Source organism: Mesoplodon mirus (assembly GCF_964341445.2).
Source record: "Mesoplodon mirus genome assembly, chromosome: 11".
Lineage (NCBI taxonomy): Eukaryota > Metazoa > Chordata > Mammalia > Artiodactyla > Ziphiidae > Mesoplodon > Mesoplodon mirus.
In genome coordinates this window covers 55445560-55470741 of record NC_138987.1, presented here as the reverse complement: position 1 = coordinate 55470741, position 25182 = coordinate 55445560, and the positions used below count along the sequence as shown (strand labels likewise).

At 48.9% G+C, this 25182-nt stretch overlaps 2 protein-coding genes across 11 annotated transcripts in view; both read left to right on the top strand.

The window, feature by feature from the left end:
• The first annotated feature begins 13154 nt into the window (after positions 1-13154).
• Positions 13155-16406, top strand: RHEBL1 (RHEB like 1). Of its 3 annotated transcripts, XM_082635587.1 has the most exons (8): positions 13155-13582; positions 14187-14258; positions 14590-14657; positions 14934-15016; positions 15106-15162; positions 15364-15411; positions 15672-15753; positions 15912-16406. In XM_082635587.1, exons 1-8 carry the CDS (start codon positions 13531-13533, stop codon positions 15999-16001), a joined length of 552 nt encoding a protein of 183 aa, XP_082491713.1. In that variant the 5' UTR covers positions 13155-13530; the 3' UTR covers positions 16002-16406. The 3 variants fall into 3 exon arrangements, with proteins under 3 accessions (XP_082491713.1, XP_082491712.1, XP_082491714.1); XM_082635586.1 differs by having other exon boundaries at positions 15672-15992; XM_082635588.1 differs by lacking the exon at positions 15106-15162 and having other exon boundaries at positions 15672-15992.
• Positions 16407-19226: 2820 nt separating this feature from the next.
• Positions 19227-25182, top strand: part of KMT2D (lysine methyltransferase 2D) — a 37750-nt gene continuing 31794 nt past the window's right edge. For all 8 annotated transcript variants that reach the window (XM_082635726.1, XM_082635729.1, XM_082635727.1 and 5 more), the window contains exons 1-2: positions 19227-20645; positions 24882-24967. In XM_082635726.1, the coding sequence (XP_082491852.1) occupies positions 24919-24967 (49 nt within the window). In that variant the 5' untranslated portion in view covers positions 19227-20645; positions 24882-24918. The remainder of the gene's footprint in view (positions 20646-24881; positions 24968-25182) is intronic.

The following is a 25182-nucleotide window of genomic DNA, read 5'->3' as shown; positions in this document are numbered from 1 at the left end:
TGCGTGTCCGGAGCCTGTGCTCCGCAATGGGAGAGGCTACAACAGTGAGAGGCCCGCGTACCACAAAAAAAAAAAAAAAAAAAGCAGGAGTTACTGAACATCTACAGTGTAGCACCGTATTAGGCACTGAAAAACACACCAAAATTAAGAAATAGCTTCTTAAAGGTATAATATTGTTAGCTGCCAAAGCAACATTGTTACTTAATCAAGATGAGTTGAACGGGTGCTAAATGTCATATTTGTACATAGAAGGCCTTGTGGAGAAAGTAGGGCCTGAATAGGATGTTGTAGCCTGTGTAAGTGGAGGAGACTAGAAAGGCCATTCCAGATAGAAGTACCAACATGAACAAGGACTTGGAATCTGGGATGAAGATGTGCAGGCTGGTTAGAGTAGGAAATTGGGAAGTGTAACTATATGTAGCTAAAATTTCCTGAGAACTTACTGCAGGCCAGGCCCTGTTTTAGCACTTTACATACTTTCTCATTTGGTCCTCACAATAACCCTATGAGATTGTATTATAGATGAGGAAAATTGGGGCAGGCATAATGAAATAAGAATGCCTTGATGGATGGGGCCACATCCTATGGGACCTTAAGCTGGTTTTGACTCTTCCTCATTCCCTTCATTGGGTCACTAGTAAGTCTAGCTTTCTGACAGTTATTTCTCTCTCATTTTCATTGGCTCTTCTTCCTCCTGCCTGGATGACTGGCTTCCTTAACTAAAGCTACCTAGCTACCAGTTAAGGAAATACAGACGTGGGTGCAGCTTTCTGGCAGTCATCCATAGCAGGTTGGTACACCAAGCCAGAAGGCATGAGAAGACTCTCAGCTCTTTTTGAATTAGAGGAGGGGAATGTTGCGCTTTGTTATGGACTGAATGCATGTGTCTCCCCCCAAATTCTTATGTTGAAGCCCTCATGCCCATGTGGCTGTATTCGGAGATGGGCTCTCTAAGGAAGTAATTAAGGTTAAATGACGTCATAAGAGTGGGCCTTGATCTGACAGGATTAGTGTCCTTACAAGAAGACATAGGAGAGAGCTTGCTTTCTCCCTCCACATGTGCAACCAAAGGCCATGTGAGGCCATAGTGAGAAGGCAGCCGTCTGCAGGCCAGGAAGAGAGCTCTCACCAGAAACCAAATTGGCTGGAACCTTGATCTTGGATTTTTCTAGCTTCTAAAACTATGAGAAAATAAATGTTTGATGTCTAAGCCACCCAGTCTGTGATATTTTGTTATGGCAGCTCTGGCAGAATAATATAAGCTTCCAGAAATGTTTGAAATAAGAAGAGGCCAGTGCTAAGACGGGGTCCTTAGTGAAGATAATCAACTCTGCTTGAAAAATTAGCATTTCTGACCTAGAGCCTTGAGATGTTTATCCCTGACTGTGCTTTTGTGGTCTGTGCTATATTGGAGGAAACTTTCTTCCCTGTCTGGGTAACTGAGGCAGCTGTCTATGGGAAGCAGCCTATGGCTGGTTAGGGTATTTTCCTGTGGGGGATTTTGTGGCCAATTATCACATTTAAAACTTCCTCTCCCTGTTATTGTCTCTATATGTGACTTGGTTAATGATGAACATCTCCCATGAGAAAGTGCTATCTTTAATAAGGGTTTACTGAGTGCCTACTATGTGTCAAATATTGTGTTGTGCCTTGGGCATAGGACAATAAAATCAGGCATCGCTCTTACAGGTCATCTGGTGAGACAGGCATAAGTGGTTAGAAGGTTGTTGAGTGTGGTAAAGAGATGAGAAGTGGCATTTAAGCTGAGACCTGTACGATAGGTAAGAGTTGTTCAAGCCGAGGGAACAGCATGTGCAAAGGCCTGGAGTTGGGGAGCAACAGTAAGACGAATCTGAGGAGCATCGACAAGTTCAGTATAGTGAGCGGGAGATGGGGTCGACTTTAAGGATTTTCAATCCTGTCTGGAAGTTGGAAAGCAATTGCAGGATTTGAAGCAGGTGAGGGGAAAAGTCAAACTTGCATTTTACAAAAAGGAAATTGCTGGGCTTTCCTGGTGGTGCAGTGGTTGGGGGTCCGCCTGCCGATGCAGGGGACATGGGTTCGTGCCCCGGTCTGGGAGGATCCCACATGCCGTGGAGCAGCTGGGCCTGTGAGCCGTGGCCGCTGGGCCTGCGTGTCCGGAGCCTGTGCTCCGCATCGGGAGAGGCCGCGGCAGTGAGAGGCCCGCGTACCGAGAAGAAAAAAAATATATATATAAATATAAATAAAAATTAAAAAAGGAAATTGCTGGGACTTCCCTGGTGGCCCAGCGGTTAGGACTCTGTGCCTCCACACCAGAGGGCAAGGGTTCCATCCCTGGTCAGGGAACTAAGATCCCACATGCCATAAATAAATAAAAAAGGAAATTGCCAATTGGATGGGCTTTTTGGGTCATCTTTATCCCTAAGTAGGTTGGTTCTCATCTGAGCATATGAGTATCGCTAATTCTGACCACAAGTAGGAAATGCCCCCGTCCCTACACAGAGCGTGTTATGGGAACATATGGAGGTGGGGGCAGCGTAGGGAAACTGGAGCAGGACAGGATAAGATAGGAACAGAACTGAAAGTGGTACCTCAAGCCCTGGCTTTGCTTCTCTCTGAAACCTGAACCCCAACTGTCTCTCAACTTCCCTCCTTGAGACCACATAACCTAAGAACACAGTGGTCTGCTTTCAAACTACATGGTGTCCAAACAGGATTTATTGGAACTAAGGACTCTTTTTCTGCTATTCTCTTTTGCTTTCCAGCGATTCTTTCCATGGAGGCTTGACTTTGCTTGGAGCTGATGGCCCTAAGCTGAGACAGAGCTGCCACCCTGAGAGCCAGGTCTGGGCTGAACATTGCAGCTGCCCAGGGAACAGCTGGTTAAGCCCTCAGCAGCTGCAGCAGCTGGGATTCCACCCAACATGTGAGCTGGGATTAATCCCATTTCCTCCACACACATCCTTTCCTTGTTCTAGTCCCTGGCTAGTCTATAGTAGCTCGTAGAATCTTTGAGGCTAGATATCATGAATCTCTCCCTGAACTAAGCTGGAGTCAAAGTCACCCACCTTCCTCTTCTCTTGGAGGCAGCTGGCCCAAAGCACCTTAGCACCACCACATGAGGGAGGGCGTGGGTCTCTCTCTCACACACAACCTCCTTTCCCTCCTTATCTCTATCCTTTGATAAACTGGCTAGGATGGATTATTCTTTGAAAAGTCTCATTTTCAGTAACTTGTAGAATTGTCTAAAGATGAAGGGGCTTCTTTGGTGGGGTAAGAAGGTGGATTTCCTTTATCTCTGAAAGACTCTATACTGAGGCCTGGAAACTTGGTGGTGTGCAGGAGGATCAAGCATGCTACTGGTGGTTGTCACTTTTCAACTGTGATTGCTTCTCACATAACGGTGGCTCCACAGTGAAGAATAATAGGGCTGTATATTCTATTTGGTGCCTATGCACCAGCTGTGTGACCTTGAGGAAAATCACTTTGTAAGAGATGCCAGAGGCTACTACAATGAGGTGTTTCCAAGAGGTTGGAAACAAGGAGATACTTTGAGATTTAAACAAGTCAAATTAACACACAAAGGGACAAGGCAGTTCCTCTCAGGTCCAGAGACTTGTCTCCCTCCCTTCAACAAATATTTATTAAAGCCCCTGCAAATACTATTAGGCATTGTACTATGCTGGGGATTTCTGACAGTTTTCTGGAGAAACAGGCAGTCATTTTAATGGATTAAATTAATTAGGTTTTAGCTTAGAGGAGTGGCCTGATCAAATTTGGGTTTTAAAAAGAACACTCTAGCTCCTAAGTGGAGAATGGAGTTAGAAGGGAGTTGGCCCAGAGAGGAGAGCAAGCAAAAAGGATAATGAGATAATGAGAGATGATGTTGGTTGAGATAAAGAGGTGGCAATGGAGATGGAAAGGACAGTTTCAGGAAATATTTGTATTTGTGGGATTGATAGGATTTGGTGGTTGATTGGACAAAGAGGAAGTGAAGAGTAAGGTAGAAGAAGAAAAAGATTTCTCTCAACTTCATCGGCTTGATATTAATGTATCTAAAATGAAAGAAAAAGTCATTGATCAACGAATATCAATCTATTGATCCAAAACGGAATGTGGCAAATGGGCAACTCAGTCAGTCAGAATTGTTACCATGTGCCCAGAATTATCTTGGGGAGAGAAGTGCCGAATGTGGTCACTGGTGGGGCAGGGATGGTTCTTTGGGCCTCCACGTGTCCTGGCCAAAATACCTTCACAGAGTTAGTCCTCTTCTTTTATCCTAATGTTTTGCTCATCAGGCAACAAATTGGTACCTCGCTGAAAAGGGAGTGCCCTAGGTAGAGGATGCACAGACTTCCTCAGTAGTGGAAAGGGAAAGCAACAGATACACACATTGGCGTGGTGGGAACCCAAATCAGGCGTTCATGAATTATTGTGAGGCTTCCCTAGCACATGAGCCTTTGGAGGTCCTGAGCAAGTCCAGTTCCCAAGTTGGCTAGACTGAGTGCTCTTCCCAGCATCATCTTTCTCAGTGATGTCCAGGGAGGGATCCAGACCATCTGCCTCTGGGCATACCTCTCTGGCCAAACTGCGAATTCATTTTCAAACTAATAACGATAATTACTGTGATGGCTTCAATGTAATGAGTACCAACTATTTTTTAACAGAGTGATAGGGATATCACATACATTATCTCATTTACTTCTCACAACAGTTGTGCAAAATAAGCATTTGATTCCAGAAAGATTTAAGCAGGTCACAGGAGGGCTGGGGGTCTGGGTTCCAAGGTTGTACAGACAGAAACAATGCCTCAAATCATAGAACCAAGCCAACAGGGGCACTGTGGCAACTGCCACTAAACACTAGACAGTGCAATTTGCAGACCAATGCCCTGACTGGATGCTGGAGGGCACTGCTGACACCACGGCCACTATCCACCCTGGAACTCGATCTTTCTGTGGCAGCCAGAAAGAATGACAAATATCTACTATCTTATTGTTCTAACCATTTCATAGAAGAGAAACTGAGGCTCAGAGCAGTTAAGTACCTGCCTGAGACCACATAGTGAGCCAGCCAGGATTTGAAACCAGGTCTGATTGACTGCAAAGTCCATGTTCTTTCCAATATGTTTTGCTGCTATGATGCACTTTACCTCTCCAGGCTGCAGTTTCTCAGCCTGTAGTCTGGAGAAGTTGTGTTACATTAGTGGTTCTCAAAGTGTAGTCCCCAGACCAGCAACCTCAGTATAACCTGGAAATTGCTCAAAATGCAGATTCTTGGGCCCTACCCAGACCTACTGAATCAAAAACTTCTGGTGTAGGTCCCAGCAATCTGTGCATTAACAAACCCTCCAGGTGACTCTTATGTGTCCTCACCCTTTAGAATAACTGTACCAGATGATCACTAAGGTCCTCCAGCTCTAATATGTTATAATTCACTAATTTTGGAAGTTGCTGGTTGTGATCCCTGGATCGAGCAAGGTCCCCTGAGAGGAGCTAAGTATTTCTCATTTTCCTGAAATGGGTTGGTGTTTATCAAACTCCATGATAACAGAATTCAAGAATAGGTGTAAGAGTGAGGAAAGAACCAGACATATGGAACATGTAGGGAACATGCCTGCACGTGTATCCTGGCTATTTTTCTGGGCAGTGCCTAGAGACACATATCCTTAAGTGGCCCATCGACATGTGAACATCTGGGAGGTGCCCCAAAATCCACATGTCAAAAATAAGTGCACTGGGCTTCCCTGGTGGCGCAGTGGTTGAGAGTCCACCTGCCGATGCAGGGGACACGGGTTCATGCCCCGGTCCCGGAAGATCCCACGTGCCGTGGAGCGGCTGGGCCCATGAGCCATGGCCGCTGAGCCTGCGTGTCCGGAGCCTGTGCTCTGCAACAGGAGAGGCCACGACAGTGAGAAGCCCACGTACTGCAAAAAAGAAACACACAAAAAACCCAGTGCATTAATTCAGTACTCTCCCCATGCCCCCACTAAGCAATTCCCTTTCTTCCCCTGTCCTCCAAATCTATAAATGGAATTTTGTCTCTATTAATCAGGTCATCAACTTTTTAACTTGAATCTGGAGTGCACTTTGTGTGAGTCCTCACCATCCTCTCTGTTGCTACTGTGGTCCAGGGCCTCATCTTTCTCCTCCTGGGTATCAGCTTCCTAACAGTGCTCCTGCCTCCAGCCCCAGTCTCTCTCGGTACATTCTCCTCCACAGGGTCGCCAGCATGATCCTTACAAAGCACAGCTGTCTTCATGGTACTGCCCTCCCCATAACACTCCCACCAAGGAAACATCAAAGGTCCCTTTGCTTATTGCAGTGCTTCCCAAACCTTGTACTATTTTCATGACTATGTCCATATAGACCCATTCCACCCATATAATTGTTTAATATTTTGTTTTTGTTTTTGTTTTTTCTTTGCTCTACACAGCCCTCTCACTGTTGTGGCCTCTCCCGTTGCGGAGCACAGGCTCCAGATGCGCAGGCTCAGTGGCCATGGCTCACGGGCCCAGCCACTCCACGGCATGTGGGATCTTCCTAGACCGGGGCACGAACCCGTGTCCCCTGCATCGGCAGGCGGACTCTGAACCACTGCGCCACCAGGGAAGCCCTAATATTTTTCTCTAATTTCACTGTCTTCTCTTTCTACCAATTTCAACCTCTTCTAAGCAACAATATTTGTGAAGTCAGCGTTTGGGCATTATAGCTCTTGTTTTTCCTACCACACATTAAAAATTACATAGCAAAAAAAATTTCTTTTGTGTATTACCTAAGTCATCTTACATAGCACTAGTTGTATATTTTGAAAACCCTGGGGTGCAGAATAAAGACCAAATTCTTTTTTTCTAATTTTTTTTTTTTTTTTTTGCGGTACGCGGTTCTCTCACTGTTGTGACCTCTCCCGTTGAGGAGCACAGGCTCCGAACACGCAGCCTCAGCGGCCATGGCTCACGGGCCCAGCCGCTCTGTGGCATGTGAGATCTTCCCGGACCGGGGCACGAACCCGTGTGCCCTGCATCGGCAGGGCGGACTTTCAGCCACTGCGCCACCAGGGAAGCCCTTAAATTTTAAATTATTTATTTATTTATTTTTGGCTGTATCGGGTCTTCATGGCTGCGCGCGGGCTTTCTCTAGTCGCGGCGAGCGGGGGCTACTCTTCGTTGCAGTGCGTGGGCTTCTCACTGTGGTGGCTTCTCTTGTTGCGGAGCACGGGCTCTAGGCACGTGGGCTTCAGTAGTTGTGGCACGCGGGCTCAGTAGTTGTGGTTCGTGGGCTCCAGAGCACACAGGCTCAGTAGTTGTGGCACACGGGCTTAGCCGCTCCTCAGCATGTGGGATCTTCCTGGACCAGGGCTCGAACCTGTGTTCCCTGCACTGGCAGGTGGATTCTTAACCACTTCGCCACCAAGGAAGTCCCAAGACCAAATTCTTAAAGCTGGCATTCATAGCCCTCCCTGATGTGATCCCAGTCAAATTTCCAGCCTGAATTTCCACACATAGCTCCCCTCCACAGAATGCTCCAGGTACAGGGTCCACTCTGTATTTCCAGACACACTGTGCTTTCACTCTTCTCTGAGCATTTTGCCTTAAAAAATTTTTTTTTATTGAAGTATAGTTGATTTACAATGTTGTGTTGGTTTCAGGAAATCACAGCAAAGTGATTCAGTTGTGTGTGTATATACATACATATATATATACATCCATATATATATACTGATTCACTTTTTCAGATTCTTTTCCATTATAGGTTACTACAAGATATTGAGTATAGGGACTTCCCTGGTGGCTCAGTGGTTAAGAATCCCCCTGCCAATGCAGGAGACACGGGCTGGAGCTCTGGTCCGGGAAGATCCCACATGCTGCAGAGCAACTAAGCCCATGCGCCACAACTACTGAGCCTGTGCTCTAGAGCCCACGAGAGACAACTACTGAAACCCATGCGCCTAGAGCCCGTGCTCCGCCAAAAGAGAAGCCACCACAATGAGAAGCCCGCGCACCACAAGGAAGAGTAGCTAGCCCCCACTCGCCACAAATAGAGAAAGCCCGCAGGCAACAATAAAGACCCAACACAGCCAAAAAACAAAATTTATAAAAAGAAATACACAAGTTATTGAGTATAGTTCCCTGTGCTATACTGTAGGTCCTTGTTGGTTATCTATTTTATATATAGTAGTGTGTATATGTTAATCCCAAACTCCTAATTTATTCCTCACCATCCCAGCATTTTGCATTTTTGCTTAGGGCCTTCTTGAGCTTTAAGGCTCAGCTCAGTTATCATGTGGAATCTCTGATCCTTCCAGACAGAATCAATCAACTTTTCTTTTCTTTCTTCCTTAATTCCTTTCTTCCTTCCTCTCTCTCTCTCTCTCTCTTCTTTTTTTGAAGAAAAATTTCTTCCATGCTTCTAGCTACTTATACTGTAATGTGAGATGATATAATTTTGCCTTCTAATCTTTTGCCTGATACTTTTCCCTACTATAACATTCAGAGGTGTATCATCCAGAATCCTTGGAGGAAACAGATTGCATACTCAAATGGGAAACTGAAGATCATATAATGAAAAGGATATTCATAAAGGTGTGGACAGAGTAATGAAGTATCTACAAGCGTGGTGAAGCATTCAGTCTGGCATCAGTGGGGAGTCCTCAGAGGTGCTCACCCCTAGGCCTGAAGGGACAAGGGAAGGAAGGATTACAAGAACTCAAGAGAGCTGCAACTGTGTCTAGTTGAAAGAGAGGGCTACCCAACAGGGTCTGTGGCCTCTGGTAGCCCCATGAGTGAGTCCAGGAGAGACAACAGAAGAACTGCCAATTTAATCCACAAAATCATGAGAAATAATACATTGTTATTGTTTTAAACCACCAAGTTTTGATATAGTTTGTTATGCAACAGTCGATAACATACATCAGCAGGGAGGTGAAGCCTTTCTCTACCAAAACTGTGGAAAATCAAGACTCTCTGAAGAGCTGTAAAGTGGAACCCATCATTTCAATGGAACAGAGTAAAGATGTTTTCACTTTTCATAGAGATACTTAAAGCGGTTTTCTGGGAGCAGCTCATCTTGACTTTGTCTCAGTGGTTTGAGACAGAGCAATGTATGTTGCTGTCACTAGGAAGTTTCTTCTAAGCGCATCTACCTAACATTAGGATAGTTTGCTTCCTTTATTTTATCCTATATTGGTGATCTTTGCATATCTGTGATTTTTAAAAATTAATTTATTATTTATTCATTTATTTTTGGCTGCGTTGGGTCTTCGTTGCTACAGGCAGGCTTTCTCTAGTTGTGGCTAACGGGGGCTACTCTTCATTGCGGTGCACAGGCTTCTCATTGCGGTGGCTTCTCTTGCTGTGGAGCATGGCCTCTAGGCTCACAGGCTTCATTAGTTGTGGCACACAGGCTCAGTAGTTGTGGCTCACGGGCTGTAGAACTCAGGCTCAGTAGTTGTGGTGCACGGGCTTAGTTGCTCTGTGGCATGTGGGATCTTCCCAGGCCAGGGCTCCAATCCGTGTCCCCTGCATTGGCAGGGGGATTCTTAACCACTGCACCACCAGGGAAGTCCCTACCTCTGATCTTGACAAAGTAACCGTTTATGCCCTACCTTTTACGGTGACATATTTAACAAACAAATATCTTGGTCCCAAGATATGCAGGTCTTGTAGAATGGCTCAGTAAACATTTGTTCCTATTCTCTTTTACCTTCCTATACTATAGAGGGTGGTAAAGAAAATGCTAAAATTTCCAGGCTCTTTTGCAGGTAGAGATGGCCCTATGATACAGTTCTGTTCAAGAAGACATAGGTGAAAACCTTCTGTGAGATCTTCTCATCCAGAAAAAACTACAAGAGAAAGCCCTTTGCCTTAGTCCTTTTGCCTTCTTCTTGACTGAAAACAAGAGAGTTTGAGGATGATTTAATAAAGAGATTATTTACAAAGGTGTGGGCAAGGTGTAGGGAAGCAAAAGGGATAGAACAACACCTCCGAAGAATCTGCCTGCTAATGCAGGGGACATGGGTTCAAGCCCTGGTCTGGGAGGATCCCACATGCCGCGGAGCAACTAGGCCTGTGAGTCACAACTACTGAGCCTGCGCATCTGGAGCCTGTGCTCCGCAACAAGAGAGGCTGCGATAGTGAGAGGCCCGCGCACCGCGATGAAGAGTAGCCCGATAGCCACAACTAGAGAAAGCCCTCACACGGAAACGAAGACCCAACACAGCAAAAATAAATAAATAAATAAATAAACTCCTACCCCCAACATCAAAAAAAAAAAAAGAAGTGGCTCTTTGGGGACTTCACTGGTGGCGCAGTGGTTAAGAATCCACCTGCCAATGCAGGGGACATGGGTTCGAGCCCTGGTCTGGAAAGATCCCACATGCCGCGGAGCAAATAAGCCTGTGAGCCACAACTACTGAGCCTGCACTCTAGAGCCCACGTTCCACAACTACTGAGCCTGTGAGCCACAACTACTGAAGCCCGTGTGCCTAGAGCCTGGCTTCGCAGCAAGAGAAACCTCCGCAGTAAGAAGCCTGCGCACCAAGGAAGAGTAGCCCCAGCTTGCCGCAACTAGAGAAAGCCTGCGCACAGCAATGAAGACCCAATGCAGCCAAAAATAAATAAATAAATAAAAATTTTTAAAAAGGTGGCTCTTTGAAACAACTTTTGTAGATCTGGACATTGTTTAAAAATTAATAATTTTATTTTGGCTGTGTTGGGTCTTCATTGCTGTGTGTGGGCTTTCTCTAGTTGTGACGAGCAGGGGCTACTCTTCGTTGTCGTGCTCAGGCTTCTCATTGCGGTGGATTCTCTTGTTGTGCAGCATGGGCTCTAAGCGCGCGGGTTTCAGTAGTTGTGGCACGTGGGCTCAGTAGTTGTGGCTCATGGGCTCTAGAGCGCAGGCTCAGTAGTTGTGGCGCCCAGGCTTAGTTGCTCTACGGCATGTGGGATCTTCCCGGACCAAGGCTCCAACCTGTGCCCCTGCATTGGCAGGCGGATTCTCAACCACTGCACCACCAGGGAAGCCCCAATCTGGACATTTTAAAGCATGAGTTGGTTCTATAGTTTTATAAAGCCTGTCCTCTAATCCAGTCTAACTCCTACACACCCACCTCATCAGGGCCTTCCAAAAGAAACAACTTCTGTGTGCTACCTGTATGACTCTCAGTTTCCACAACTGAAAGAGAACAGTGATAATAGCTACCCATTACCCAAGTCTCAGGCACAAATGTTACCTCGTCAGCTTCCTAGGATATTATATAAAAAAAGAGGTGTAACACCCCAGGTTACTCTCAGTGGGTTAGCCCTCTAATGTCTTGTTTATTTTTTCTCATTGCAGTTATTACTTTTTTCTTTCTTTCCCTCTCTCTTTCGCTGCACTGGGTCTTAGTTGCAGCACGCAGGATCTTCATTGCGGCACACGGGGTCTTTTTTAGTTGTGGCATGCGGGATCTAGTTCCCTGACCAGGGATCAAACTGGGGCCCCCTGCATTGGGAGCATGGAGTCTTAACCACTGAACCACCAGGGAGGTCCCTGCAGTTATTACTTTTTTTTTTTTTTTTGCGGTACGCAGGCCTGTAACTGTTGTGGCCTCTCCCATTGCGGAGCACAGGCTCCGGACGCGCAGGCTCAGCAGCCATGGCTCACGGGCCCAGCCGCTCTGCGGCATGTGGGATCCTCCCGGACTGGGGCACAAACCCGTGTCCCCTGCATCGGCAGGCAGACTCTCAACCACTGCGCCACCAGGGAAGCCCATGCAGTTATTACTTTTTAACTGTAACTCATTTATTGTTTGCTTGTAGATTGTTGGTCTTCTCCCCCAAAATACTTGCTCCTTGTAAGCAAAGACCTTGTCCCTGTTGTTCATGGCTCTATTTTAAGCACCTGGAAGGGTGCCTGGGACATGGTGGTTGTGTGATAAATATTTGTTGATGAATGAATTAATAATGCCAATTAACACCTCAGGCCGTGGAGAATATTAAATGAGATGACAATGAAATGCACCTGGCACAAAGTAGCACTCTAAATCTAGGTTTCTTTCCTCTTTATCCTCCCTCACCTCCTGTATCCAATCCTTCAGCAAGCAAGCCAGCCTAACCTCAGCCTCAGTTTTGAGGCTGAATTCTCAGCTTCATTCATCTCTACCACTCTAGTCAAGCCACCCTCACCTCTCACCTGGACTACAAGTAACAGTCTCCTAGCTGATCTTCCTGCTTGCTCCACTTGCTCCTGTTTCTCTCAAACCCCAATCCATTCTCTACAGCCAGGGAGATCTTTTAGAAACACAATTCAGATCATGTCATGACCCAACTTACTTAGTAACATAATCAACAGCTTTCTAGGTACTTAGAATTAGTCCAAACTACTCTACATGGCCTGGCCCCTGCCATCCTCTTAGATTTCATCTGCTTTAGGCTAACTGGCTTTCTCTCTCTCTCTCTTTTCTAGATTTTAACAAATTTATTTCCACCCTAGCACCATAGCACTGATGGATTCTTCTGTCTGAATCTTTTGCTAGCTGGCTGCTTACTGTCATTCAGACTTCAGCTTAAATGGGGCTTCTTTTGAAAGGAAGTGTCACTGATCTAAACTGGTTATTTCTTATCACATTGCTCTATATAGCACTTAATACTATCTAATGCTTACTTGTTTAAGTTTGTTTCTTCCCAACTAGGTTTTAAGCTTTGTGAGTTCAGAGACCTCATTTGTTATGTTCTTCGCTCTATCTTCTCATGTTCTTCGCTCTATCTTCAAAGATAGAGAAATGCCTAAAACATATAGTATACGCTTAATAAATATTTGTTGAATAAATAAAACACTGATAATGATGACAGCTAAACCTCAGAGGACTTGGCCACAAATTCTAACAATTTTCCCAGGAATAAGATTTGCAGTTCCGAAGTTAAATCCTGGAAGACTGTGGAAACCCGACAATAAAATACCTGGGGCTGAAGTCTGGGGGAATCGGAGGGAATGTATTGCAACTTTGGCCTTTTTTTCCCTACCCAAGGACGCCGGAGACCTTGCAAAAGGAAGACCTAGAATCTTTTGACCAGAAATTCCAGCCCAGCCACAACGGATATTATCCATCCATGATTCTTTGCAGCTGCTTTTACTAGGTTGCAAAGGCGCAAACACCTCTAGGACCCCGGGTTCCTTTCTGTTTCTTTATGAATGAACCGGGTCTAGTGTGCGCACGCGCAGCTCCTGGTTCTCCCGCTCCACGTGAGGCCCGCCCTTTGCTTCTGCCAACGGCCCCGCCCCTATCCTTTCTAGTGGACCAATGGCGAGCGGCCTGGTGGGCGGAGCCCTGAGCGGCGCGGCAGTGTGGTTCCCCGGTCGCCCGGCTCCCTCGCCTTAGTCTTGCTGTGTTGTGATCACGTGGCCAGCTCCGGGCGCGGCGCTTGTTTTGGTTTCCCTCTATCTTGCCCCTGGCAGCTTCAGGGTGAGCGGCTTTCCTGTGCCGGTTGCTACATCTGCCTGCACTCGACTTTCTCTTCTTGGGGCTCTCTCAGCCCCAAGTTCTGCAAGCCCCTCGGGGCCGGCTCCTGCCATGCCGTTAGTTCGCTACAGGAAGGTGGTCATCCTCGGATACCGCTCCGTAGGTGAGTCTCGGTCTTGGGGAGAGCACGGATGCACCGCGGCTTTTTGGCCAGAGGAGGCGCACTGCCGCGGGTAGGCGACCCAGGGAGGAATGGTGGCATCCTTAGAATCAGCTTGTAGAGCGAGGATTGAAAGGTTGGAGTTGGAAAGGCTGGGGTGGTGGTAGTGTGGAAGGCTGCAGGAAGCTGGAGCATGTAAGAGTTAACGTGGGCTTTACTGCTGGATCACCGCGGTGGTCCTCAGCGTTTCTCTGGGGGGTGGAGGTGGGGTCAGGATTTGATGGCGGGGGCGCGGTCTGGGTGGGGCAAGTCTCAGGTGTCCGGTGCAGGACTGCCTGGGTCCTAAGGAATCCCGGATCTTCCCAGGGGTGGGGTGGGGTGGGGTGGGGAAAGGCGGCGGGAAAGGCTTCCTGCGGCGCTACTGTATGCATCCGGTGGCCAAGGTGCAGCGACCCAGGGCGAAAAGAGGATGAAGGTAGCCTAAGGGAAAGCATTGCATGGGGCATGCTAATTTGGAGTCCCATTTAGTCCAGGGCCACAGCCCGAAAGGACAGAGGATGTGAATATGGATGGGTGATTTGGATAAAATTACCTCTGCTTCCCACAGGGAAGACATCTTTAGCACATCAATTTGTGGAGGGCGAGTTCCTGGAAGGCTATGATCCTACTGTGGAGAATAGTGAGTAGACTTCTCCCCTAGGGATTGGGTAGGGAAGGCTTGGGTGCCCCATCCAAGTCCATAGTTTGGGATTTTCCTGGTGCCAGAGGGATGATTTAATTAGACATTAAATCTAATCTCCTCTAGCAATCCTGTTCTGAGTGGAGCTAGAGTGTGGATTTTCCAAGATACTGAGTCCAGGATGGTGTGTATGTAGACAATAAGAAGCCTAACATTGTCTCTCCAGTTTCCTGGAGAGCTCTCTAGACCTGGCCCATCTATGTCAATATATAGGGGCACAGATTGCTAGTCCTACAAGGCACCTCACAGTCAAGTTTTCTTTTCTTTTCAGCTTACAGCAAGATAGTGACTCTTGGCAAAGATGAGTTTCACCTACACCTGGTGGACACAGCAGGGCAGGTACCAGTTTGGGGTAGGGTATCTAAATGTGGCAGTTCAGTCCTGGGAGATGAAGTCCGGTAGCCTCTGAGGCTCATCTGTAAAGTAGGATTAAAAGAAAAACATTTTAGCAGCATTTCAGTGTGCAGCGCTGATTGGAGCTACTCTATTAATACTTGTTGAACAGAAGTGACTGGAGTAGGGAGTGCCACAGGGAGGGTCCCCAGGATACAGCCCACCAACCTTGGCTATCTGAGTGCTGTGGATCTAGGTATTGATGTTTGTATTTCTTGTCAGGATGAGTACAGCATTCTGCCCTATTCATTCATCATTGGGGTCCATGGTTATGTGCTTGTGTATTCTGTCACCTCTATGCATAGGTAAGTGACCAAGGTTGTGAGTGGGGGACTTGGGAGGATCTGAGGGCTGTCCCAGAATAAAGTTATAGATTCATTTCTTGTGTTTAAAGTTTCCAAGTCATTGAGAGTCTGTACCAAAAGCTACATGAAGGCCACGGGAAAACCCGGTATGTGGCTCTGGGGGATAAAGACATAGTGTGGACCCTAGGGGAGAGGGAGGACAGAGGGGCGTATTGATCCAAATTAAGGAGAAAGTCAGGACATGGATCCTGTCTGGTTTGATGGGGAGTTGTCCAGCTCTGACGTGAAGGACGTTGGGGTCCGTGGGGAACAGAGGGGATCCTGTAGTAACTGCTGTTTCCTCCCAGGCTGCCAGTGGTGCTGGTGGGGAACAAGGCAGATCTCTCTCCAGACAGGTATGGAAATCTCTGTAGCTTAAGGCGAAGGAAAGTGAGCTGGACTAGGAATGAGCCAGGCTCTTGTCGTGGCTCTGCCACTGATTTGAACCAATCATTTTACCTCTTAATTTCTAACTTGAAGGGTAGGACAAAACAACCCTTCTATTTCAAAAACTATCATTTCATATTTCAAGCCTCAGTCCTAGGCTCCTGTAGATTTTGCAGAGACCATGGGGCCATTGCTGTCCTTCATTTTCATGTCCCAAATTTGCTTCTAGGGAGGTCCAGGCTGTTGAGGGGAAGAAGCTGGCAGAGTCCTGGGGAGCGACATTTATGGAGTCGTCTGCTCGAGATAAGCAGGTGCTGGGCCTGAAGATTAGGAAGGTGGTGGCGGTAGCAGTGTTATGGCACTGCTTGGTGGTGGGGATGGTAGGGGAATGGGGTATTCACCTCAGAGTTGGGTGGTATTGTCAGTGAACTAAACAATTTTTTTTGCCCTGAATCCTTATCCCTTGCAGCTGACTCAAGGCATCTTCACCAAAGTCATCCAGGAGATTGCTCGGGTAGAGAATTCATATGGGCAAGAGCGCCGCTGCCATCTCATGTGAGCCCTTGAGCATGAGGTAGCTGCCTTGATTCTGCCCCTGGCACTTGCCAGGCTCCAGTGAGGGCTTGGGGGGGCAGGCCCTCAGGACTTCACGGGTTTGTTTGGTTGCCAGCTGTGTCCCTGGCCCTCTGGGCACACAGTGTGGTACCCTCATGTTTGCACACTTACCTGGGCTCCAGTGGCCTGGTTGTCGATGTTTACAAAGAGGCAAGGACGTCTCATGGGCACTGTCCTCTAGCTCTGTTTTTGCTAAATAAATGAATTGTTATAACCTATGGAGTTGGGATATGAGTCCTGGGCATTGTTTATTCAGGACCCAGTCTCCTATGCAGGTTTTGGGTGTTGGCTGGGTGAGGGGAGCTGCGGACTCCTGAAGTGGAGCTGGCTCCCTGGAGTGACAATGTATATATGCAAATAAACTGATTAATCTTTTTGTAGTTGACTTCTCTGTATCTGGGGAGGGCTCAGGGCCAATATCTCCTTTTCTAAGGAGTGATGACTATGGCCTTTGGTAGAGAATCAGGGTTAACTCTTTCCTCCTACCTTGTTCCTATTCCTTACCCCTCACTCATTCAGGACCATTACCCTAAGACTTACTACTTATCTTTCCCACCTTTCTTTTCGACTCTTCTCCTATACAGGTAACCTGTTGACTGCCACTCCCATCCAAATTTGTAGGCTCTCACAATCCCCTTAACTACAGAAACACCACCCTCTAGTGGCCGGCTGCCACATGCTGACATAGCTTCCCTTGCGGGGCCTTGGCATTTGCTGGAACTCAGAGAGGACAGGGTTTGGGTGGAGGAAGAAAGACCCTTGTTCCTAATGATGTAAGAATTGTGAAGTAGTGTGAAGGCAGGGACTAAAGTGTTATGATGATTTCAGCTTTTTAAGAGTTGAATAAAGTAAGAAATAATGCCCTTGCTCAATCCCCACTCCCCGCTCTCCATCTCCCCAAGTGCCTTTCATTAAAATGGATGTTCTTTGCTCCTTTCATACCTTTCACACCTTTGGAGTTGTGCTACCTTTTTTGGTGTCAAAGGCTATTGCTTCTGCTCTTTCTTATTGACCCGCCAGCTCGGTAGGAGGATGGGTTTGGCTAGGAAAATTTGGTCCTACCTGCCTCTACCCCCCACCCCTCCCCAGCAGCCCTAGGGCCTAACTGGCCTAATACCTCCTCCAAGGACTTATAAGGGTTACCTGAATGGCATCCTTCACAGGAAGGGCATAGAGTTCTCCTGCCAGCTGGGGATGCACTCCTGCCAACTCTGTCAATGCACTTAGTTGGGGAAAATGGACAAAATTTAGGTGTGATTTTTAGCTGTGACCTTGTTATTGCCTGGCTCCAGGCTAGTTGGGCTTACAGTTGGGGATGACGGTTTGTCATGCTGGTTTTCAAAAGTCCTGCCAGCTGCTTTTGCACCTCTGATCTAGAATCTAAAAAGAATTAAGGGCTGCAGGAAGGACCATATTCCAAAGAGCAATCTCTTGGGGGCTTAGGAGTCTCTTTAGGGTTGTAAACACCCTCTCTCCCTACACTAAAATTAGGTCCTTTTGTACATCTGACTTGGAATTCTCATTAAGGGTACCTACACTCCTGCTGTTATTTCCATGAGGTCTGAGATAGAATAACAAATGTCTGAGGTTTTCTAGAAGTGTATCAAATAATCTCAAGGCCTGATAGTAGTAAAGAATAGTGGTTAATGGCTGGGTTAAAAGAGTTACTCTTCCACTTAGCTGTGTGACCTTGGGCAGACACTTAACCTCTCTGAGCCTCTGAACCTCTCTGTTTCTCATTTATGAAGTGTAGTTAAACCTTCCTCATAGGACTGATGTGAGAATTAAACTGAAGTGATTTATGAAATACTTAGCATAGGTCCTCATACATAATAAACCCTTAAGAGATAGTGGCTATTGTGTTATTTGAGGTCTTTCTGGTGAGGGTCTGCCTTTCTGCCTCTGGGTGCAGAGTAGCGAGAGCCCTTCCATTTTCCAACTTCTGACTCTTGGTGAACTTATTCCACTATAGGTGGGACAGGTGTGGGGTCACTGCTGGACTTTTTTGCTGAAATAGACCTGGTCAGTGAAGAGCATATGTCAGCGTGTGGCTAGCGCAGGACATATCTGATCCCTCCTGTGACTCTGGCCAGTAGGGATTTAGGTCTCCTGCACTGTCCAATATGAAAGCCGCAAGTCACATATTACTATTTAATTTAGTTTTAAAATTAACTAAAATTAAAAGTTCCTCAGTTGCACCACCTACATTTCAAAGTGCTCAATAGCTACATGTGGCTAAACCATATTAGATAGTGTATAGTGCATTTCTATCATTGCAGAAAGTTCTATTGGACAGCACTGTAAACCCCTTCCCACAAAACTAGCCCTGCACCTGACTTGCCTGCCTCTTTCTCCACATCTTAAAAATAATAATAATAATAAAATAAATACATATATATGAATACACACACATATCTCAGAAAAAACATGGCCATTGTTTTGCATCATGCATGGCTCTACTTCTCACTTCATGTGGTTTGTTGAGCAATTTTACCTATTTCAGTCTCAATCTCTTCATCTGTAACATGGACATAATTACATGTAATTCATAACGAGGGTGAGGAATAACTAAGAATATATAAAGTATCTAGCACATTTGCTAATTTGTCTCCTCCTGTCCATCCCGTGGATAGAGTTAATGCAGAGAAGTCATTTCCAATCCCTTCTCATTCAGACTAATGGGGGCGGGGGTGCCTGTATGCTGGGATCTTGTCCAGAATAACAGTACTCCGGCCAGGTAGCAGCAAGGCTACAAGTTACATGCTCTCTAAAAAGGGGTTACATGTTTACTAAGAAGGGGGACACAGGCCCTGAAGATTAGGAAAGAAGGACTGGGGCTGGGGGTGGGAGCACCGGCAAAGGAGGGGAAACTCTACATTTATGTTTTGATGGGGAAGGTGATTGTGGGGGCACTAACAGTCCTCTTTCCTCTCGAGGGGATTTGAGAGTCGGAAGGAACGACTAGGGACTCGTTCGGTTTTTCTTCAGGCCCCCGAACGTGGCAGGAACCCACCCTTTGCAGCTCCAGGCGCCGTGCCTCACTTTCTCCATTTGCGGACTCCAGTTCCCAGGATGCAGAGCAGCGGCCAACCTCCTGGCTCTTCTTCCATCCCCCTCCCGGGAAAGATTGCTCCTGGTCAAGGCAAGGGGCAGCTGGAGTTTCAGGGGCCGATAACTCCAGGGAAACGGAATTAGAAAGTGCCCGGAGTCCTAGTTTTACTAGCCGGGCGGTAAAGGAGGCAGTTCTAGGGCCGGAGCGAAGAGGAGGGGGGCTTCTTTCCCACGTGTCTGCACAGCGGCTGGCCCGGCGCAGTCGGGGTTAACCCGTGGCGGAAGGATCCCTTAGAGTGTGCGTAGAACTGCAGAGTCACAGCCTTTCCTCCGAGAGGGCCGGATCCCTCCGCCGCTCCGCTCCAACACAAAATAGGGCCGCGTCTTCTCCTTTCTCCCCCTTCTGGAGTGGGGTTCACCAGGCAAAAGGGCCACCCGGATCTCGCGCCGGAGGCTTCCTGAATCTCCACGACCACTGCCGAGATCTCGGGCCAGGAAATAGCCCCTTCGCAGGAACCACCCTACCGGCCGAACAGGAGGCGGAGGGGGGGGAGGCGGAGCGGCGCCGCGCTGCACTACTTTCCTCTCCGGTTGCAAATGGCTGCCTCGTTCCCCACTTTCCGCTCAGTTTCCTGACCCCCCGGCGCCGGGAGCCGGGGTTGGGCCATGCACCTCTAGGCCCCCCGCGATCGCAGCCAGCCGGGGGTCGAGGGGGTGCCGCCGATCAGAGCCGGCCAGGCCGGGGGCGGGGCAGCTCCCAAGGCCAGAGGGGAAGGGAGGCGAGCGCAGGGCCTGGAGCGGCCGGAGGGGAGCGGGCAGAGGGCTCGCACCGCCCGCCCCTTCCTCTTCCTCGCCCACCTACCCTCCTCCCTTCCCCGGGGGGAGCAGAAGGTGGGGGGCTCGAAGCCGCTGAGGGCGAGCGCTCGGGGTCGAGGAGCCCGGCGCTGGGGTGTGTGTCAGGTTCAGCTCCGCGGCCCCGCCGGCTCCGTGTCGCCGTAGCTCGCGCGGCCCCGGGGCGCCGGCCCGAGCGGGGAGAGGGACTCGGCGCTCCTGCGAGGGTCTCACGTTCCATCCGGGCCCGGCGCGGGGCGGCGCGGCATTCCTTCCGGGCTGCTGGGGAGGCGCCTCGACGTTCCATCTGGAGAGCTTCGACGTTCCGCCCGAGCCCGGTACGGACGGCCGGGGCGCTGGCCCAGCCCTAGGACTGAGAGGCCGCCCGGCGACGCGGATGCGGATCCTGCTCGCCCAAGATCAAAGCCACCGGTGCTCTCTTTGTGTCCGCTCGGGATTCGCCGCCCAGGGGCTGTCCATGGAAACCTAAACTGCTGGAACCCGAGGCAGAGAACCCTTCTTTGGCTTCTTGCTTTTTTTTGGGCGGGGGAGGGTGGCCACTCCGACCTGGATTTACCGTTCTTGGCCCCCCTAAGCCCCCCCGTGCGGGGGGCGGCTGTGATCGTTCTGGCGGTTGGAGGTCGGGGAGCGGCCCGGGCTCTGGCCATGTTCTCGAATGAGGATTTCTGGATCGCCCTGTGAAGAGGTGAGTGAAGTCCGCCCGGCCAGGGCCCAGAAAGGGTTGGACTGGGGGCATAGCCAGATGGACTATCTTGGCCGGAGCTGGCCTGTAGGTTGGAGAAAGGGGTGCCAGAGCTGAAGAGGGTTCCTTTGGCAGGGTCTGTCAAGGGAACCCGAGCCAGTCGCCAGAGCACAACCGAGGCCTGGTGTCCTGGGGTGTGCCTCTTTAAAGACTGGGGGGTTCAGGGAACCACGGGAGTTTGGGAACCTGGCCAGAAAGCCTCTCTGCCTGTTTATTTTTGTGTTGGGGGGAGCTCTACCAAACTAGGACCCAAGCCCTGATGCCAGCACCAATCCCAGTCAGCTGCTTCTCCTTCAGGGTTTCCTTGTGGGCCTTGGGAATAGAACAACTTGGGAGCGGGGATAGGGTGGCACTGCCAGGTCCGATTTACTGCCAGGTTGGACTTTAAGGTTGCTCTTGCCCATCCGGGCACCCAGAGCAGTCTTTGGGAGACTCAGGGAACCCTGGGTCCTTCACTAGGCCTTATTTCACTGTGCAAAGGGGAGAGTGTGTGGAAACTCACCATTGTGATGAAGGGGTGGCCGGGGCAAGAAGGAGGCGGGGCTGGGGGCAGCTGTGGCCTTGCTGTTCAACTTTCAACTACCCCTGCCTGGCAGAGTGACCCTAGCGAGGCCTAGTGCTGTCTTAGCCTGCTTTGCCTCCCCTCCTCTCCGGATGGACATAATCTCTAGGGGATTATAGAGGAGGCCGTTGAGATTTGCTCCCTGCGAATGTGGGCTGCAAAAAAATGGCTTTTGTCTCCCGCTTTCTCTGGGCCTGGTGTGGAGAGCTGGTTGCCCATAAGTCCCTGGCCAATCTTGCAGGCCCCTCCCAGACCTCTCCAACCTTTTTCAATCAGGGAATGTTAACTGGCCCTGTGATCCTGTCCCAACTCTGCAGAATAGGGGGGCCTATATCTCTTTGGAGGAGAAGTGACCTGATCAGAGCTGTGTCTGCTGAAGCCAGTGTTTTCAGCCCTGGCAGGAGGTGTTGGGGAGAAGTGGTGTGTATGTGACTGCACGAAGGGTGCAGCATGAGCCTCATGCCTCTGACCCTGGGCTGGGACAGCCCCTCTCACAGCTGTCATGCTGCCCAGCAGGGATTTGGCTGGTGTATTTTGCTCCTTCACTCTCCTCCCTCCACCATACATAGGCTAGACCTCTTTGAGCCTGGCCTTGGAAAGGAGAAAATAGGGATTTGCCCTTGAAAGATTTCTGGGTGGTAATCCTGAGGTGAGAGGTGGCACAGGGGTGCCAGAATGAGGCTAGCTGTTGCCCATGCTGTCTGTACTTGCCTCCTGTGGAGGGCCTCTCCTGTTCTCTGTCCCTGAAGAACTTCCTTGGGAGATACCTCTCCTTGTTAGCTGTGGCTGACCCTAGGATGACCCAGGGGGTAGTCCGGAGGGTCTGCAGGGCCACTGTTGCCATTTGGATTCTTCCCTGGAGGGCCAACCCAAAATGGGGGTGGGGAGAGGTGTGGTTTGAGTCTCAGGCTGGGAACCAGGAAGTCCTGAGTCCTACAGAAGAGCTGTTCACTCAAGGGCCTGCTTCAGCCTTTCACCTCTCCAAGTCTCCATTTCCCCTTTGGCTGGGAAAATGGAGTTAAAGCTTTTGGTCTGGGATGGAGGCAGGGAGGAAAGTGGGTTGAGATGAATCCCTGCTTTTTTTCCTTGCTGTTCTGGGCCTCTTCGGCCTAGGGTTAAGGGGACCCACCACGGTTTTACTCCCTCGATCTGTATTTCTCTGGGATCCCTAGTTCCCCTGAGGAAGCCTGGCCAGACATTACCCCAGTTTAGATCCAGGGAAGAAACCCTTGGTGTGTATGTGTGGTTTCTGGCTGTGAATGATGGGACAGGGGAACCTATGGTCTTTATTTGTTTAGATCTGTTTAAGGAGGGGCCTGACAACTGGCACTCAGCATTGGGGTGCAGGCGCTAGACTGCAGGGTAGTGAAATGGGGCTTCTTGGAAGTGCCTCTAGATTCTTTTTCCTCAGCTTGGAGGACACTCAACCCTTTGCTTATCTCTCATCTTCCATGGTGCCATGAATGAGGCTGCAGCTTTGGAGGATGTTGCGACTGTTGCCCAAGGCTAGACGAAGGTGGTTTCTGTAGCTCCCCAAGCAGTGCCAGCATTACCAGCTTGAGAGGGCTGCGCTTGGGGGAGGGCGGAGGAATTTGTCCCTCTGGCCTTGTGTGAGGCAGTCCTCCTCCCACCCACTGTACTATCACTGTTGCTTTTCATTTCTTGATGCTTGTGACTCCTTTAGCCTTAACTTTGAGAGCACAACAGTTGGAAGATCTTGGCAGCATTTAGTGGTAAGGGACGGCAAAAGTTGCACACATTTAGGAAACTTTGAAGCCTTCTGGGTGTGGTCAGGCCTTGAATGACTGAATAGGAAGAGGAGCCTGGCTGGTGCCCTGACCTCCAACCCCTAATTCACATAGGAGGCTTCTCGGCGGCCCCTTGAAGTTCCAGAGCAGCTTTTCTGTGGGCTGGCTAGATGACCACCCAGCTTTCCTTTCAGGTGTGATTGTGTGGGTGGCAGGTTTGGTAAAGAGGTGATCTGGGAATAGAGGTAACGGGTATCGGGTGATATTTCACTTTCCCAATCTAGTAGAATCTAATAGTGTGAGGGGAAAAAAGTAAAGTAAAATTTCCCTTCCTGTGACATGTTACATGAGGCCCACTGCCAGTCTCTGGAAATGGAGTGTTAGCTCAGGGAAAGAGGACTGGTAATGTGGTTCTTAGGTAATTGATTTATGGATCCTGGGCACCTTTGAGGGTTCCCCACTGTCTCATCTGCCCCAGTCCCTCAACCCCAAGTGGCTGACTGGGGTATTTGGTTTGGGAAGAGAGGCTTGTCCTTACTAAGGTTGGTGTGGTCCCTCTGGTTAAACAAGAGGAGTGGAGAAGGTGAGAGATACAGTTCTCAAACTTTTATTTAGAGTTTTGTTTTAGGGATTCCCCTCTACCTTCTGTAGGAAAACTATACTCTGTTTCTCTGCTTAAGCCCCTACCCTTCCCACTAAGAGCTGTTTATACCTGTCCTTTTCTCCCTTCTTCTATGGGACCTCTTTCCTCTTCCTCAACTCTGTAATTCTTATTCTTTACTTCTCTCTTTTTTGTACTGTATTTAGTTTTATCTGAGGTTTAGGAGAATATACCCAAAGGTGTGGGTCTTGACCTTCTTAGGTATAACTTTAATGTGTTTCATTTGGCTCTGGGATAGGCAGGCATATCTTAGAAGAGGGGACCGTTACCCGCCACCCCCATAGTGTGTGTTGAAACCCCGCTTGACGGAAGAGGAAGGAAGCTACTTTGCTCTGTCCTGCCCCGCTTAGAACAGCTCCAAGTGGTGGTGTGCTTCCTGAGACTACAACTCCCAGCATGCCTAGCCTCAGGCCTGGCTACACATGCTCAGTAACTCTTAAGGCCCACTTCTGTTAACTACTGGGGACATCTGAGGAGGAAGGGCTGTTGGTGTTGCTAAGGGCAACGACCTGAGGCCTTCAGGCTGGATGAGATCCTGAGCTCAGTCATGGCAAGGGTCAGGGGGTGGGCCTGAGTTGGATTTAGATGGGCAGTGGGTGGAAATTGGGGAGTTTCTTCTGTTGTGATTGGGATGTTCTGGTTGAAACCAGTGGAGATGGGGGAGATCCATTCAGAGATGGGCTTTAGCTCCAGTATTGTGTTCTATGTCCTGCAAGACCCCAGGGAGAGGGATTTCAGCTGGACTCAGACTTCTTGTTATGACTGCCCCTAGAGGCACTGAAAGGCCTCTAGGATGGTAGCTGACTTAAGACCTGAGGAAAAAGTCCAAGGGATAGGGCCCACCAGAAGCCAAGAACTCAGTCATGAGGCAAAGAGTGGTACTAGATGTGGATTGTATGTGCTTCTAGTTGGATGCTATTGTCCTGGGAACTCTTAGACAGGAGGTGGGAAGTGGGAAAGGGGACTGGATCCTCTCAGAATTCAGAGTAGGAGAAGATGGTATGTGTTTATCTGGGGAGGAAGCAGGCAGTGGGACAACAGTTGGGGAGAGGGACTTGCCTTGTCATGAGTGCAGGAATTTGTAGGTATGGCTTTGCTCTGATTTCTGTAGGGTCTAGATAACATTAGATGCCTTCTTCCTAGGATTTGGGGGAAAGTGTTTAGTGGGAAGACTTACTAGACAAATAGATATCTCTTGGGTCTGACAGGTCTCCCCGAGAGGGCCCTGCCCAGTCGGAGAGAGGGATGGACAGCCCGAAGCCGCCTGGTGAGGATAAAGATTCAGAACCAGCAGGTGAGTAGGGCACATTCTGGGTTTGCTTGGCAGCTTTCTGTTCTACCCAAACAATCTTAGATTTCTGGTCCTAGCACAAGGACAGGAGCTAAGTGTGTCTCATAGACAGGTAATTGAAGGACTTTGTTCTTTGGGACAAAAGTTGAAATGCCATCACTGTTCTCCACCAGGGGTTTTGGATAATCTCACGGGTCTGATGAGTGGACTCGTATTAA